Source organism: Zingiber officinale, chromosome 10B (assembly GCF_018446385.1).
Source record: "Zingiber officinale cultivar Zhangliang chromosome 10B, Zo_v1.1, whole genome shotgun sequence".
Taxonomy (NCBI): domain Eukaryota; kingdom Viridiplantae; phylum Streptophyta; class Magnoliopsida; order Zingiberales; family Zingiberaceae; genus Zingiber; species Zingiber officinale.
This window is the reverse complement of record NC_056005.1, coordinates 90,255,325-90,272,956: the sequence shown is the minus strand read 5'-3', so window position 1 is coordinate 90,272,956 and position 17,632 is coordinate 90,255,325. Positions and strand designations below refer to the sequence as shown.

The 17,632-nt window shown below is 36.0% G+C and overlaps 1 protein-coding gene across 3 annotated transcripts; it reads left to right on the top strand.

Annotated features, from left to right (window-relative positions):
• Window positions 1-1,157: 1,157 nt before the first annotated feature.
• Window positions 1,158-17,322, top strand: LOC122029302 (probable ribosomal RNA small subunit methyltransferase B). 3 transcript variants are annotated; one of them, XM_042588236.1, is made up of 19 exons: window positions 1,158-1,336; window positions 1,405-1,476; window positions 1,580-1,734; window positions 6,713-6,826; window positions 7,100-7,165; window positions 7,826-7,909; window positions 7,999-8,085; window positions 8,231-8,322; window positions 8,407-8,467; window positions 9,381-9,440; window positions 10,179-10,239; window positions 11,422-11,529; window positions 12,674-12,792; window positions 14,976-15,047; window positions 15,253-15,338; window positions 16,072-16,168; window positions 16,627-16,778; window positions 16,860-16,974; window positions 17,085-17,322. In XM_042588236.1, the coding sequence occupies exons 1-17, from the start codon at window positions 1,189-1,191 to the stop codon at window positions 16,768-16,770; spliced, it is 1,626 nt and encodes a 541-aa protein (XP_042444170.1). In that variant the 5' UTR covers window positions 1,158-1,188; the 3' UTR covers window positions 16,771-16,778; window positions 16,860-16,974; window positions 17,085-17,322. The 3 variants fall into 3 exon arrangements, with proteins under 3 accessions (XP_042444170.1, XP_042444171.1, XP_042444172.1); XM_042588237.1 differs by lacking the exons at window positions 8,231-8,322; window positions 8,407-8,467; XM_042588238.1 differs by lacking the exons at window positions 16,072-16,168; window positions 16,627-16,778; window positions 16,860-16,974; window positions 17,085-17,322 and adding an exon at window positions 13,112-13,391 and having other exon boundaries at window positions 15,253-15,319.
• Window positions 17,323-17,632: the final 310 nt, after the last annotated feature.

Sequence of the window (17,632 nt, the reverse complement as noted above, 5' to 3'; positions counted from 1 at the left end):
CTAGAGCACAGGGAGGGAGGAAGAGGAGTGCTTCTGCAGGGACTGGGCGAGGGGGTGAGGAAGTCGGGAGGAAGAGGAAAATGCGGCGACGTCGGGAGGAAGAGGAAGAAAGAGGAGCTAGGGCACTCTAGGGTATCGTGGCGAGAAGTGAGGAAGAGGAAGAAAGAGGAGCTGTTAAAACTTTATTTATATATATATATAATCTTCTCAATTTTTTTAATTATTTTTTTATATTTAGAGTCTTTTAGGTCCATGAGTAAGTGAGTAACTTTTTGTTAAAAAGTCTTATGAGCTTAATGAGTTTGGCAAAAACTTATTAATGGTTTTTAAAAGATTCTAAATTTGAAAAAAAATGCATGAATTCATAAATTTATAACAAAATCAAGCTCTATAAATTATCAATAACTTTTTAATAAAAAATGACCCTAAAAGGTTTCAAATTTTGAAACAAAAAAATCACTAAGAACAAAGTTGTGTTGATTTGGTATGAACTAAACTCTTCAAAACTAATAAACATTTTTAGTCAAGGGGCATCAAACACTCTATTATAAGAGTGCAACAATGTAATTTTGAAATCTTTAAGGTCACTAATAATTTTTTATTAAAAGACATTGATGATTCAAAGTACTCATTTTTTTTTTAAAAAAATTATAAATAAATAGGGGATACAAGAGTATTAAGGATGCAACAGTATCAATTTTTTAATGAATCTAAGATCTTTTTAGACTCTGGAATAAAATAGTTAACGGAATAATTAAGTTTTTTTTATTTATTCTTATCGGTTCATTTTGGTTCAAGTAAAAAAAATATATATGTTTACTTAAAGTTGAGTGTAATTGTCACGGAGGAAGTCCTTATTATTGGCAAAACGTGAAATTGTCACCTGAACCATTTTTTCAGGACAATTCCATACACTTTAGAAAGAGATAAATTATGAAAATTTATTCAGTTTTAGTCAAACAATCTTCCTATACCTCACTGATGATAAATATCGTCCAAGTACCAACTCAGCTACACATGTGGAGGGCAAGGAAGTCCTTATAATTGTTCCTAAATTGCTTAGCCCACTAAGGAAGGCCTATATTGCGGCCCAATCGAGCCTGTTTTTTTTTTTTTTTTAACTATTAATCCTCCTATCCACAACCTTTTCTACCCTGTCCAACGTTGAGCGTTCCCACCGAAGCAGCCATGGAGGGAGCTTCAGTTTCCCCTTTATGCTCCCACTTCCTCTCTTCTGCTCTTTCTAAGACCCCCTGCCCTCAAAAGGCTCATCCTCCCTTCTCTGGCCCTTTTCACGGATCAATTCCCATTGCTCGGATCTCCACCTACTTCCCAGGTAAAAAAAACTGGATTTTTGTGGTTTTTTCCCCTACTGGAATGGAGCTCACTGAGAAAAACACGCAGTAGGTTCTCCGGGTCCAAGAAAGAAGAACACTGATAATACGGTTAATACTGAGATTTCGCCTCACCGAGCGGGTACGCGAGTCATAATGTAGCAAAAGCGTGTGTTTTCCTTTTAATCCTGTTTTATTTGGTGTTTCTCCAAAAAAAAAAAAAGTGTTTTTTTGTCGAGGAATAGTATCTGCGGTGAGATTGTTGAGGATCGACCAGGGAGGGGCGTTTGCGGATTTGTTGAACGAGAAGGGGAGGAATTCAGCAAAGAATGAGATGGGTTACGTCGAGAGGACGCTTGGTTTTCGCACGAGAGATTTGGATGATAGAGATATTAGACTGGTAGTGATAAACTGCTCACCTTTTTTTTTTATTATTTTTTTTCAGTTTTGTGCCTCAAATTTGATGCCAAATTTCAAAATGTTCTAAAACATTATAGTAGGGGAAACTGCATATTTGTCCCTTTAACTTTATAAATTTCTAGATTTTTTTTATCACGACATTTAATATTGTATAAATATCTAATAAATTCCATTAGTTTAAATAAAATCTATTTTAGTGATATTCAATTAATTATATAATTTATTTGTTCTTATTATGATAGCAAGGTTTAGTGATGCCAAAACTTATGTACCAATTCTTGGAATGTAGTGCTAGTGAGGTGCAATGGTGCCTACCTATGCGAACGAAAGTTAATGGAAATCTTTGTGGCACAAAATCATGGTTCAAGAAAAATGTTTTTGTACTATCCTAGTGACAAAAAATGATAAATTTCTAAAAATTTCATTAGTGGGTGTGGTGATGCTTACCAGAGTAAAAAAATGCATGCATATGTTTGTGGCATAGAATCATACTTGCTCAAGACATGATTCTACATTATCCTAGTGACAAGAATATAAAAAAATATTAGGAATGTCATTAGGGAGGTGCAGTGATGCCTGCTTATAAAAATTGAAACTAAGGAAGCCAATGGATACCTCTATGACATATAACCATTTTTTTTAAGGAAAACATGATTCTACCCTTGGTTAGTGAGAAATGTGAAACTAGTGAGGTTTATTGATACCCACATATCAGAATGAAAGCTAATATAAGTCTTTGTTACATAATTCATATTTTGAACGCATGAGTTGCATACAATCATATTTCAAATGGTTGATTTTGTATATAACTATGTTAATGTTGATATAATTGTCAATATGATCAGATGAGTTAATTACCGAGTTGGTAGAGGGTATTTGATGCTTCACAAGTAGTGAAGGGCTCAAATTTCACCAAGGGAAATAAGTTTGTTAATGTCTGCCCTAAGAGCCAATCATGAGATGATTGATATGAGACTTTTGTATCATATTTTAATAATAGGCAACGTTTTGTGTTTATTATGTTTAATTTAGATTTGTGTAAATTTGAAAAAAATATAATATGCCTTAGAGTGGTAGGTTCTGTTCTATAGGATATCAATTATTTGAATTGATTGTGAGAGACTATAGATATATAAAACACCATTATCTTCCTAGTCAAGTATTAATGTATAAGAGCATTATTAATGCATTGAGACTAGTATATAGGTTAAATGTTGACTTAATTTCACAAGTCATAAATATGAGATATTAAGTTAAGACATGAGTATATATTAGAGAATATGTACTGAATTGACCCACCATGAGAATATTTCATGAATTGTTATATGAGTGTCATAAGCATTCTCATAGTGACTATTAGTATAAACAATCCTTTAGCCTGAAGTCACTACGGTTTCCTACATAAGGAGATATGTACTTTAGTATCGACAAACGTCATCTCCGGTAACAAGGTTAATTATAAAGTCATTCCTTAGGTATGTAATGAGTTATATAGAAGGATGTGAGTGATGTAGATGAAATTTATCCCTTCCATATAATGGAAGTGGCCCTTTGATTAAGTAGGACTATTAAAATGCGTGACTATATAGTATGAGATATTGAGTTTATTTTGTTAAGTCTACTTAGAGATCAAGAAACACATAGATTGACGAGAGGATGATACAATCTATGCCTCGTAAATCAATCTAGATGTCTATTATGATCTTGAGTGAAGGATCGAGTCACGGTCGAGATCCGGATCTGTACTTGGTCATGCAATACATAAGGGGAAAGGGAGGGGGGAAGACTCGTCCTAGACAGAGTCCAATTACTCAATTTTTATTCTTCCTCTTTATTAATAATAACACTCCTTATATATGGAGTCAAACATGACACGATTCAGGAAAGATCAACATAAAAACGAAACAAGGAGTCAAAAATAGAAAAAATAATTAGGCTATTATTTGTTTCTAATATCGCAATAGTTAAATTAGATCATTATTTATTTTCTACTAATTAGGTAATAGCTAATTTATTTCTACTATAGCAGTAGCTAATTAGGCAATAACTAATTTGCTTCCAACTATAACGGTGTCCTACAAAGGCATCCACCTCGACGTCCGCATCATCACTCCCCTCCTTGATGCTAAGTTTGTCCTCAAGCTCGAAAGCAGGGTATAAAGCCACTAATAGCATTGAGGGAAATTTTTGAATCACTTCCCCCTCTTTCTCACCTTCCTTGTCATCATCAGACACTTCAATTCAAAACAGGCGTTTACACTTGTGACCCATGGAGTATGACTCATCACAGTTAAAACAAAGGGTCTTGGCTCTCCGTTCTGCCATCTCGGTTCGAGTCAGACGCTTGAAGAATGAAACTAGTGGAGTCTCCTTGTTGATGTCTCCTGTTGTCTTGGTCTTCGCCAAAGGAGGGCCTGCATTGCTAGTGTTGAGCTTGATTGTAGTCCCACCCCAATTCGTGTGCAGCACCCCCGCCTTGATGGAAGTACTGCTTCCGTTCTAATGCCCTGACCATATTCATTGCAATGCCTAGGTTTTTAAGCTTCTACAATTTGATGTCGATATGGAGATCTTCGACTAGCCATGCAGTGGACAAGTTAACCTGTTGTTGTGGTCGGATGTCTGAGGTCTAGGTGAGGTGGGACTGGAACTGCCGCTCGTAGTCTTCTACCGAGCTTGTCTGCTTCATATTTGCTAGCTCTCCCACAGGGTTGTTGCTCATAGGCGGCCCAAAGTGGATATGACAATAGATTTTGAATTGCTTCCAAGTCATATCTGGCTCTTCCTGCCCCATCTGATCAAACCAAAGTTGGGCTTCCCCTACCAAGTGGCAAGCAACAAAGCTAACCTTGTCGGTTTCTATGGTCCTTTGGTTGACAAAGAATTTTTCACACCTTTTAATCCAACCCAGTGGATCCCCTTCTCCAGAATAGGTGGGGAACTCTATCTTCGAGTACTGTGGAACCAGGGTGCCACTAATTGGTGGTTCAGGTCTAACCTCCGAGGCTTTGGAAGGGCCACACTCCACGCTAGTAGGGTTGTTTGTGGTGGGCACTGGCTGTCGTCTTTTCTCTTGAATAGTACGAGATAACTCAGTCATCTGCTCCTCTAGTCCTCACTGGCAGAAGGTGATCTGCTGTTGTGAGATCAATCTTTCCATGAAGGCATCGAGTTTGGATGTGGTAGGATCTGTGTCACCCATGATTGACTCTGATACCATGTTGTTATGGTCCCGAGTGCAGGATCGAGTCACAGGTCGAGATCCGGATCCATACTTGGTCATGCAACGCGTAAGGGGGAAGGGAGGGGGAAAGACTCGTCCTAGACAGATTCCAATTACTCAATTTTTCTTTTTCCTCTTTATTAATAATAACACTCCTTATATAAGGAGTCAAACATGACACGATTTAGAAAAGACCAACCCATAAAGGAAACAAGGAATCAAAAATAGAAAAGCTAATTAAGCCATTATTTGTTTTTACTATAGCAGTAGTTAAATTAGGCTATTATTTATTTTCTACTAATTAGGCAATAACTAATTTATTTCTACAGTAGCTAATTAAGCAGTAACTAATTTGCTTCCAATTATAACAATGTCTAACAAAGGCATCCACCTCGGCGTCCACATCAATGTCATGGACAAAAGGATTAAGTTATACAATAAAATAGTCATGGATAAGTTATATTGAATCTATAATATTCTCGTCACTTGAGTAGCCATAATGTATTGCTAGATACCACTGCTTCTGTCTTTAAAATGAGATTTTAGAGTCACTGTCAATGTTACGAGAACCTATTGGGTCGCACACATAGATTACATCGATTTTGGAGTTTGATTTATTTTAGTATGGCTAAAATAAATTGGGCCTAAGTTTTAAATCTGAAATTTGTTTTGGATCTTAAACTTGTTGAATTAATGGGTTAATCTAATTTGCGTTTGAGTTTTTCAAACAAGCCCAAACCAAATAAAGCCCATTTTTTTTATACCCATGTTATAATTTTATGGATATGCATGAAAAAAGGGGGAAATGTCTTATTAGATATGACTTGGAGGTTGAGTAGGTTATGAACACAATTTTATCTAATAAGATCATGTCAACCCTAAAAGTTAGGGTTTGATCTCACTTAAATAGTAGCTAGAACTACAACATGGGAATTAAAGACTCCAATTGTGCTCATGAGATGGGTGGCAAAGCAGCTGTGCTCGTGTGGATACCATAGAGGCACCAACGTGCTGATCGTATTGAGTTCGACTTTATTCTCCAGATTTGCAATGGTTCAATGCATTAAGAGGTAATATTCTGCACAAACGTTTAATTAGAATTCACATGGATCAATGGTGGTTTCTTTTTCACGCTGCACTTTCATCTTTAATTTTGCTTCGGAACCCTACAGTTTCCAAGTTCTATTTAAACAATAAATTAGCCTGATTGTCAATAAAGTCTACAAAGTTCTAGTTGATAATTGATGAGATTTATGTGAAGATTAAGGGTACTATTTGAAAAATTCAATCAAGTCTGCAAAGTTATAGTTGATAATTGATGAGATTTATGTGAAGATTAAGGGTACTATTTGAAAAATTCTAAAAGGGCCTATTTACATGCTTTTGAAAGAGGGTGCCTTTTCAAGCTTTTTTGAAAAGTAGGAGGCCTTTTTGGGGCCTTTTTTTGACATTAAATAAACACATATTGATTTTTTTATAAAAAAATAATTGGAATTGTTTAAATTCAAAGGCATTTCATAGAATGTTTAAAGTTAATGGAGAAAAATTGTAACTTCCAATCATTAAGCTACTATTTTAAGAGAGACAAGCTCATTAGTAGCATACAACATGTTTTTTTTTGTTTTAATAAAAAAAAAATTATATTCATAAGAATATCTGTGCAAATTTTTGAATAGTAAAATCAAATATTGTGCAATTAATCTTCAGTGAACTTACTTTCCCCACTATATTGTAGGTGACTGAGATTGTTGGAGGAACTGTACGCTGGAGACGCTACCTTGACCATCTCATCATGTCTCTTTGCAAGGAGGAGGGCATGTTTAGAAGCATGGAGCCACTGCTTTTGCAAGTATGACCTTATTATACAGACACTCAGATCATTAGTAGAACTTCAAATGAACAAAATAAAAATGCAATATCTAGGCCTTTTTTTGTAGCATGAAAGCTTTGTTCAGGTCACATTCCTCTGCAATACATAATTCTTAATTAATGTCAATTATTTAACTCATGTTTGTTTAAATTCATATGTTTCTCAAGGTATATCATTATTATTAGATACTTTGGCCTAATGTTTCAATCACTGTTAATCTATGACGTATTGGCAACATTCTCTAACTTTTAGGTACTTCGAATTGGGTTTTATGAGATTATCAAGCTAGAAATGCCCCCATATGCTGTTGTTGATGAGGTACATTTCTTTTATTTAACTTCCAAATAAGTTGTTGAAATTACCTTTGATTTGATAGTTGATTGAAGTATTGAGAAACAAGAGGAATAGGACCTTTTTTTCATGATTAGTTTCAAAATATCACATTGTTCATGGCTTCAGTTTGCATCAATTATTTCTAGATGTGGTGACCATTAGACTTAAAGAATTTTTTTGAGACTATGGAATGATCTGTTATACTTTACACTTTACAGATCATAGTGTTTGATAGTTTGGAAATGACACATACAGAAGTCAATTCATTAGAGATGAGAATTCTAGGATGAATGTGTGAGAACACTACAAAAAACTTGAAATACTATCCGTTAAGTCTAAATTTGATAAGATATAAGTTGAGGGAACACAAGTTAAGATGATGTGCACATTTTAAAAATGACCAGTAAATTTAATAATTGGATAATTTTGTCGATTTAGAGTTGAAGGTATGAAGGAAAGATATATCATTAGTGAGATAATCTTGTAAAGAGTTCAATGATGCAACAATATCCATATACCCTTCCCCAAATTGTTAGGAGTAACATAAATTTATGATGATGATGGCATTAAGATGATGGTATTGTTTGTTTAATTTACCTTTTATCTTTACAAGCTAATGTATTATGACTTATTTTGAAATCTTAGAATGTCAAACTTGCAAAAAGGGCTTTAAGGCCTGGAGCAGGAAATTTGGTTAATGGAATTTTGCGGAAGCTGCTTTCACTGAAGGTGCTTGATCATGTTGTTTGGCTTTTGTTTGACCAGAATCTTGTTGGCCTCTTATTTTTATTTGACCAAGTATTCTCTTTCTGTTTCAGGATACAGATTCGCTTCCCTTGCCAAAGGTAGTCGGTGATGATCGTTCACAAGCACGTGCTCTTGCCATTATACATTCCCACCCAGTGGTGAGCATTTCCCTGTGTTAATTGGTACTTCAGTTTTAATTAGTCCGAAATTAATTCGAAAATGAGGTTATTTTAGCCACTAGAATGTAAAGAAACAAGCAACAAAACTGATGGAGGTCAATTTTTTTTTTTTTCTATTATTCAGTGGATGGTGAGAAGATGGATAAACTTGTGGGGGGTCGAGGAATCTGTGAAACTAATGAATTGGAATAACAGTAATCCTTATTTTGGACTAAGGTTTGTGTAACATCTGATGCTACACTTTTCTGGATTTTAACACCTCGTTTTTTATGCAACTGATGATAATCCAGTTTCTGTTAGGGTTAACACTGCCAAAGGTTACACAAGAATTGACCTTGCTAATCAATTGAAATCCTTGAAGGTGATTTAAGTTTCTTTTCTGTCACAGCACAATTATCATAGCCACTTTCTAGCTTGGACACTTGCTACATTTCAGAGCATGTGATTTAGGAATCAAAATATATTTGGTTTCATAGCTCTCAAAGGATTTGAAAAGTTTCCCTATCATGATCCTATCCTTAATTCTCCTTGTTCTCCATGAAAGATATGTGGCAATGAACTTTTTCTTGATCGATAACTATATTTCATGTGTAGTCTCTGTTTAGGAAGCTTCATCACAAACTAACATGAATTATTAAAATAAGCAACAAGTAACAAGATAGTTTATAGGAGGGATATTAGAGTATGTTTTGCTTGAGATGTCTTTGACATTTGAGCTTGAATGCTTTTTTTACAACTAAAGATGAAAAGGTGAAAATCAAATCATCCATAGGAGGTGGTAGATTAGCTCATAGCTATGTCTTCCAGAGACTCTATGTCTGGGGACTCCACTAACATTGTTTGGGATTAATGTTGAAATTCTTCTGATCTATTTAACTTTAATCCCCTTTCTTGTCTTCATCATAACCTACTTGCCTGCTCGCCATTTTGCTCTTGCCAAGTTATATGATATTTGTTTGTGACCTTAAGTTCCAGTTCCCATATTTTTTTTTACTCAAGCAAGCAATTACTAGAAATCGAACTGTATGTACACACCCATAGACATCCAGAGAGAGAGAGAGAGAGAGAGAGAGAGAGAGAGATTGAGTTGTGGTTTCGGAGGGTTAGGAGATGGCTTGTAACGGTGCATGTAAAAAATTGGAATGTGATGCTAAATTTTGGTCATCTGAAAATCTGGGTTCTTGTCATATTGCAAGAGAATTTGTTACTTACAACATTAGAATGTTTCTATAAGCATATATTTTCTCTATATTTAACTTAACGGTTTTCCTCAGGTTCCATTTGAACTTTCAACATATTTAAAGGATTTTGTTCGACTTCAAACTGGGATGCAGGTATTGCAACAAATTAGAATTGTTTTTACACATCATGACAATGTGTTTATTTTTTAGCGATGCATTCTTCTGTTGTATGTCATTGAATTGATTGATTACATTCTCGTATACAAAACTTGTTCCTTCATGACTTCAAAATATTACGGAAGGGTTGTCTTATTGACCATGTGGAGTGGGGTTGTTGGCATGAATGAAAAGAAAGGAAAAGTAGGCAAAATAAAGGAGGGAGAAGAAGTTTACAAAAAAAGATAGCAGAGTCAATTTCAAGAAGAAAAGACACTAAAGACTGTAAGAAGTTTGGACTCATCTGGCAATTACACCCTCAGTCCAAACATTGATGACAAGGACCAGTAAGTACAGGACAAACTGCCTGTTACTAGCTAGTATTTAGAATGCTGTGCAAACAGATATGCTTATACATCAACGCATATGCATATAGCATACCTTGAAAACTTCCGTAAAAGACTTGTCAATGTAGGTAAAATTGGTATTACTTGGTCATGTAATTTTGCTAGGTTTTCACTCTTATTATGTGTGACTTGATTTTTTTGACATTTTAATATCCATTATCTTGCCAACATTCTTGAGTCTCAAAGCACTCACCAAGGTACACTCCCAGCATTGTCATTGGAGTCCCATAATTGAGTTTAGTAATTAAAATTCTCTGATGTGCCCTTTTCAAGTTTAATTTATGGTACTACTCTTAGCATCAGATTTCTAACTTCTCCTTCTACTCAGACTGTAATACAATCTGGACTACTAAAAGAAGGTATATGTTCAGTTCAGGATGAAAGCGCAGGTAGTAATTTCTCAGACTCTTTTTATCACATAAATTTTGAGCGTAATTTCTTTACTATCAAGAATTATTATTTTCAATGAGCAAGTTGATATTTGCCATGAGTATTTATGATTTATAGAGCTTTCAAATTTCTGTGCATTTTTGGTTACGTTTTGCAGATATATCTTTACTTTGCAATGGATATCAAACTTGTATACATCTTCACCAAGTATAATAATGGAAACAGCTGCTCCACTTAGAACTCCAAGCTTGCTCATGCGAAGTAATAGATAACCTAATTCCAAGCATTATATCCATCTTCATCCTGAATGAACTATTGGTTGCCTCATTGAAAGTGGTTTCTATTCCATATTTTTCAGACTAAATATTCAAGAAAGACCTAGTATATTCCATTTGCAATCTTAAGCATACATGTCTGTAGCATTCAAGGATTAAGGTTCTGAGCTGTGCCAGCCGGCACGGGTAGAATTCGGCACTAGCACCAAGTGGAGCTCTCTGCGGGCCTTAGTGAGGTCGTGGTGGCCTTGCTTGGCCACAAGGCTTCCGGAGGTTGCGATGGGCTCGCTTGGCCTCCCAAGGTTGCAACAGCCTCGCTTGGCCAGGAGGTCGTGGCAGCCTTGTCTGGTTGGATGCCTCCGTGAGGTGGCAGTGGCCTCATGGAGAACCCCCAGCCAAGCCTAGCCGCAGCCTTGTGGCAGCCAGCTGCGATCGATTTTCCCCTTTTAAAATTCTTTTCTTTCCTTTCTTCCTTTTCCCCCATGTTTCCATCTTTTTCTTTTCCACTGAGAATCTTTTCTCTACTGTTGATTCCTTTCCCTCCAGGTTATAAAAGGACTGAGAATGCATCTCTAAACACACTAAAACTGAATAAAATTCACACAAAGAACCAATCTCGCATATAAAAATCTCACAAAAAGGAGAAATCTCACAAAGAGAAAAAGTTTATTAAAATTGAGAGTTGTTTACGTGAAGGTTTATAGAACACAAAGACAAAAAGAGATTACAAGCTCTAAGTGTCTTGTTCCCAATAACTGTCTAGCTTTTAAATTTTTCAAAAACAAATCTTAAATTCTTTTCCCTAATTTGAGTTCACATAATGTTTCTTTTTTTTTCTTATAGATGTTTGGATCAATCATAAAGTATTGGAACAATATATTGACACGAGACAATATTCCATAATAGGTCTAGTTGTATCAGTTGTGGACCCGCAACCAGGAGATACCATCATTGATTGTTGCGCTGCCCCTGGTGGAAAGACACTCTTTATGGCATCACGTTTGAGAGGCCAAGGTAATATCATATGTGAAAATATAGTCTTCTTTACATAGTTCTTTCTCATGTCCGAAGCAGCGTTTTAGTGGTTCATTATGACAATCTAGTTCCTCCAGGTTTGGGGCAATAACTTTTCAGTGAAATCCCAGTTTACATATACCAAAAATAACACTTATTCATGAAAGAAATGAACTATTGCATGGAAATATTGTGCACGGTAGAAAATATGAAAGCTAGTAGGATTATGAATGTATTCTCTCTAGAATACATTGGATAGTTCCGACTGAGACAGATGGAAATGAAAATGGCATGTCTTATGAATTTAGTATTAGTTTTATAGCATGTAACAGTAACAAATAAGTTCCATCTAATTGACTTTAAGGATGCCCTATATGGGGTTGGTTGCCTTTTGGTCACAAACTTTACATTTAGGCTGCGTTTGGTAGCATGTAATCTACCTTGTAATGTAATCCAGATTACATTACAAAGTCGATTATTTTGTTTGGTTTGATTTAAAACTTGTAATGTAATGTAATCTGGATTACAAAAGGTAGTGAAGATTTGTAATCTGGATTAAAAAGCAAATGCTATGTAATCCGATTACATTACGAGGTCATTGTTTCACCAAAGTTTAAATGCCGAATATACCCCTAGTATGTTGTCGACCGCCACCCGCCACCGGTCGCTGACCTTCGTCGCCGGCCGCCGCCGGTCGCCGGCCGGTCGCGGCCGGTCGCCGGCCGCCGGTCGTCGCCCGCCTGTCGTCGCCCATCGCCGCCGATTGGCGAAGACGGTGGCCTGCTGCGGCGACCGACGGTGGCGGCGGTAGCTGGTTGCCGATGGCTGCCGCAAACTCCGACAGAGGTGTGGCGACCGCCGATAGAGGTCACAGGATATTTTTGTCATTTTATAATAATATGAATTACATTCCTTATAAAAAATAATAGATACCAAACAAAAGAATGTAATCACCTTTGTAATCAAAGATTACATACATTACATTACCAAACGTAGTAATGTAATCAAGATTACATTACATTACATTACAAATTTGATTACATTACAAGCTAGATTACATTACACCCAACCAAACGTAGCCTTAGTTTTGATTTGTCTTTTTCTAGAGATTAGTTAGAAACTTAACTCTGATTCTCTTTTCCAGGTATGATATTGGCAATAGACATAAACAAAGGGCGCTTAAGAATTCTTAAGGAAACATCCAGGTTACATAATGTCCATGATGTGGTGACTACAACCAATGCGGACCTTCGTTTATATGCCGTGAGTATACAGTTCACAAATTTTAATCATACAAATGCATATTTATCATAACAATCCTTATATCCATCTAATCTTTATGAATGTTCTGATTGGAAATCTACTGTCATTCTTCTAATATCATGTTAATTCCTTGGTGCTTTCATTAAATCTCATGAACATAACATAATCCATGTACTAATCTGACAAAGCTGTGATCAGAACCTTTGTTTCATGTGCTGGTACATATTTCTATTTGTGGGGATTGATATGAGGGATATAGTTTGGTTTATACCATTTGTATTACCAACCTTTATTGATCTGACCATGTAACTGGTGTCAGAGCTCTTCTAAAATCCTTGTGAGCAATTCCTGTGGAGGAAGCAAGTCAGTGCACAAGCTGTGTGGTTCTGGCAATAAAGAATGTGTGCATTAGGAATAAGATGATGCAAGCAGCAGAAGAATTTATTAATGAAGTCGATGGTCGGAACCCGCAACAAGGAGATTGTGACTGGAACAGAATTCCAACCTTAGGAGCAGTTCTGTGCATGACGCTCAGATCGCATGATGGGAACAAACACGAGGTGGCTCTGACACCATGTTATAATGGACAAATTATTAGGGTAAATTCCCCTAGATAGTCCCCTCTTGTTGCATTAGTTATCTTATTTTATTATTTTACATATTGTGTAATTGCATATTTACAAGTAGGTTGCCAACATCCTCCTGATTTTGCTCTTTTCTCTCACATATCGTCCTGGACAACATTCAATTGAGTTTCTGCATATCCAATGGGCAATGACACCTTCATAAGATCATCACTTTTCTTGCTTCGTCTCCTCTTTTGTTAGCACAAGACCTTTGTAGTTGTCTTATTCTGTGTCTCCATGCCTTTGCAAAACCCTCTATCCCTTAGCGTCTTCTATTGTTGCACCTCCACACATCTATCTCCATCCACCTATTGCTAAACAATATGCATCAACAACTCCGTTGCGCCACATGCCTATTAGTTCTAGCCATCTTCTCTGGAACCACCTGGCAGCATATTGGTGTCCTCTAGATAGACTTGCTATGACCCTGAAAATTTAATTGGGTCACCTGTCGGTTAAAAGGAAAAAAGCTAGTATCTAAAAAAGGCAGATTAAACAATTGCAATATTTGAAACTTGAACACTATGCCATCTTTTCTTTTTTTCTCAAGGTAAGATACCGCTAAATTCTCTATCTCAGTTTTATTGTTTCATTTATTTTTGATATATTGGCTCTATCATTTAAGATGATAGTAGTTGCCCTTTGTCTCTCTATCATTTCTCTTTCCTCAAAATCCATATTAGTTTTATTTCTCTGTCTCTCCTTCCATCTGCTCCCTCTATGGTGAAATGGTCAATTTTTTTCTCCCAGTGTATCTCTTTTCCTAATATTATTTTTATCAGAAATATTCTATATATCCCTTCATTGCACTCTTGGTAGATAAATTAGTCATTTCCTCTCTTCCAATATCCTCTTTATTTTCTATCGAGATTCAAGTTGATGCCAAAACTTAACTTGCCTTCCTCCTTAAGATCTTCTTCCTCAACTTAGAGAATAATATTAAACTTTATCCCAGCCTTCTCGTTTATGCCAATTGAATAGAATCAATAGATTAAAATAATGTCTTTTCTGTCAATTCTTCACAATCTGTCTTTCTTTTCCCCCCACAAACTAGACATCAATCAATTCTATGATTCAGCTTGAAGGAAGTGTAGTTTATATGGCTGTTAGAGTGTTTGTGTGTGTGTGTGTGTGTATATATATATATATATATATATATATATATATATAGCTTTTTTGACAAGTGGGATATGTAGTTAGTAGATATTGTGTTAGAATCTCCCCTTTTCTGCCATAATAATACAATTATATTTGACCAGTCTAATCATAAACTCAAATTAGTTTCTTCAGAGGTAAAATAATATTATTATACCCTGATTGATCTAGATTTTTCTGAACTCCATTTATCTGCATCATTCTAAACTGAGGCTAAATAAGAGAAAAATAAAATAACTAAACAGGTCATCCTCGTGTATAGTATTTATGTGTCGTTTTGACTTTTTCTTTTAGAAAAAGAAACTTGTGAAAGGTATTTTTTGTTGTTAGTAATGTGCTTGCTGGGCATTTTGTTATGGTTCTGGGCATAACTTATTGCAAGTTATATTTTCTTCCTTGCAGGAAATGCATAATATTCAGTTTGACAAAGTCTTGTTAGATGTTCCTTGCTCAGGACTGGGTGTCCTCTCCAAGGTAGTTTAGGGTACAAGTACTTGGATAAGATGCATGTTTCTTTTATTCTATTATTATTCAGATTTCGTCAACTAAATTGATTAAGATTTAATGTTCAGATAAATTGTGCAAAGCTACATACCTTTTTTCATGAGTAAAATTTATGTTGTTCTTAGATTTTTTTTCCCTTACACACTTGTTTTTTGGTTACCTTCTTCACTAAAAGCGGGCAGATTTGCGCTGGAATAGACGGTTTGAAGATTTTGAGCAATTGAAGAATTTGCAAGATGAGCTCCTCAATGCAGCTTCCATGTGAGGTTCTTTTTATTCTTCCTTTGCCTTTTAATTGCAAAATCCCAGATGAATCTTTCAGAGTACATTATTATATCCTTCAACTGGATAGAGCTGCTGTGACTGTTTGCTATAGGGTTGTAAACGAGTCAAGCCGTTCGCGAACTATTTGGGTCTTGGCTCGAAAAAAAGTTCATTCAAGTTCGTTCGATTAAGTTAACGAGCCAAATTTTGAGCTCGAAAATATTATCGAGCTGAACTCGAGCTTAACAGTATTTGGCTCATAAGTTCGTAAACATATTTGTTTAAAGTCTCACAAACATGTTCGTTAAGAGGCTCGTTTATATATATATATATAGCTAATTATCTTAAATGAGCTTGAACTAAGTTCGTTTAATTTTTAAACGAGCTTTTTTTTGAGCCAAGCTCGAGCCGAACTTAAACTATTTAATTTTATTATGAGCCAAACTCGAGCTTAAAAACTAAAGCTCGAATCGAACTCGAGCCGAGCTTGAGCTTAGGGATAACGAACCAAGCCCAAGCTCGAGCCTTTTATTATTCGGTTCAGCTTGGCTCGTTTACAACCCTAGTTTGTTACAACAATACATTTCAGAGCATTTGACTAATTACATTGCCCTTTATATTTTTCAATCTATATAAATTTGTATCTTTCTAGACATACTGGTATTTTCTCATGCTTGGAGAATACTCGATGCACATCTTACGAGCTTATAATTTTCACAAACATGAATAGGTTGGTAAAGCCCGGTGGTGTGCTTGTGTATAGTACTTGCTCCATTGATCATCATGAAAATGAGGGGAGGGTGGCAGCATTTCTTCTGAGGCATCCGGTAACTTAATTTTTTTTGTTTCATGAATCTATCGTTCAAGCTTGATCTTACATTCATTAAGTGGAGTAACATGCAAAAATATGACATCGATAACCCAAGGCCTAGATGTAAACTATGGGCAATTCCATGCTAGGGTTTCAATCTCTGGTTGAGATGTTACTGTTTTGATATTGTATCATATCGACACAATAGGCTGGCAAATGTTGAAGTGTGCCGAGATATATATACTAATACTTCCAAAATGATATAAGTTTCATCGCATTGCATACATTCTCACCTGTCAATCATATAAATCGGGTGAATGTGTTGTGCAACTGGCAATGTGAAGCCTTCCACAAGCTAAGCTTTTCCGTGACTTTAACCTCGCTACCTCGGTTGCTGATGATCAATACGCAGGTTTTGTGGCCGTAAATGCTACGATGCTGCATTTTTTTCATACCCACGGTATTTTTTTCCAGGAATTTGCTGTCAATTCTGTAGATGGATACGTTCCCCCTGAGTTCGTTTCAGAGGAAGGCTATTATTTCTCAAACCCGGTGAAGCATTGTATCGATGGTTCCTTTGCAACTCGGTTGGTCAAATCCTCAAGTTATACAAGCTAAGTAGCTAAGTAAGTTTTCAATGCAAGATTCTATTTCGCTCGTAAAGTTTATGCAATCTAACCTTTTCCTCTAACAATGCTTGTATGCAGGATGGCTCGTTCGATGGAAACAAATTGTCTCCAAGTGAAAGAATGGCTATATGGAATGCCTACAAATTATTAGTAGAAATCAGGGCATCCTTACATTATCTTCCAGATCTATCAGGTTTGTTGAGATTATTTTTAGTTGTTTATCAAAAAAAAAATAAATCATTCCCCTGTCGTGAAATCAAGAAGTCGATCGAGTAACAATCATACCCGATGGATCGACTTCAGGTGTGCTAGAAGGAACTCGAGGTATGCGGTTTAACAGGCACCATCAGCAGTGAAAAACAATACAAGAATGGATGAACTCAATGCAACTGAAACTGATAATAAACAGTGAGAAACAATGGAATATGAAGAACAGTATTTGTCATTAATTTATTAGGGAAAAAAAACAGATTTCTGGCATGCTTTCCATTTCAATATAAACATAGTATTCCTTCAATATGAATAAGATTCTATTTGTCTAGAGGTTGATCTCCGTAAAGCTTTTGATATGGTTGATTGAGACTTCTTGCAAGTGGCTCTTGTTGGTTATGTTGTTTCCCAACAATTCTGCTCATGGATTTCGGAATGCATCTCGACAGCATCGTATTCGATTGGTCTCAATGGAGGGGTGTATGATTTCTTTAGCGAGAGCCATGGATTACGGTAGGGTGATCCACCTTCTTCCCTACTCTTTGGATTATGTCTCGATGTATTCTCAAACTCGCTAAAAGTCGTCTCTCAATTAGATTTCCATTTCCACCCTATGTCTAAAGTGTTAGTATTAGCTCTTA

Excerpts from the sequence above, each read along its gene's own strand:
- LOC122029302 (XM_042588236.1), top strand. The coding sequence starts at position 1,189 with ATGGAGGGAGCTTCAGTTTCCCCTTTATGCTCCCACTTCCTCTCTTCT. Across the intron at positions 8,323-8,406 it reads AATCCTTATTTTGGACTAAG|GGTTAACACTGCCAAAGGTT; the intron begins GTTTGTGTAACA and ends AGTTTCTGTTAG. Across the intron at positions 11,530-12,673 it reads ATCACGTTTGAGAGGCCAAG|GTATGATATTGGCAATAGAC; the intron begins GTAATATCATAT and ends TCTCTTTTCCAG.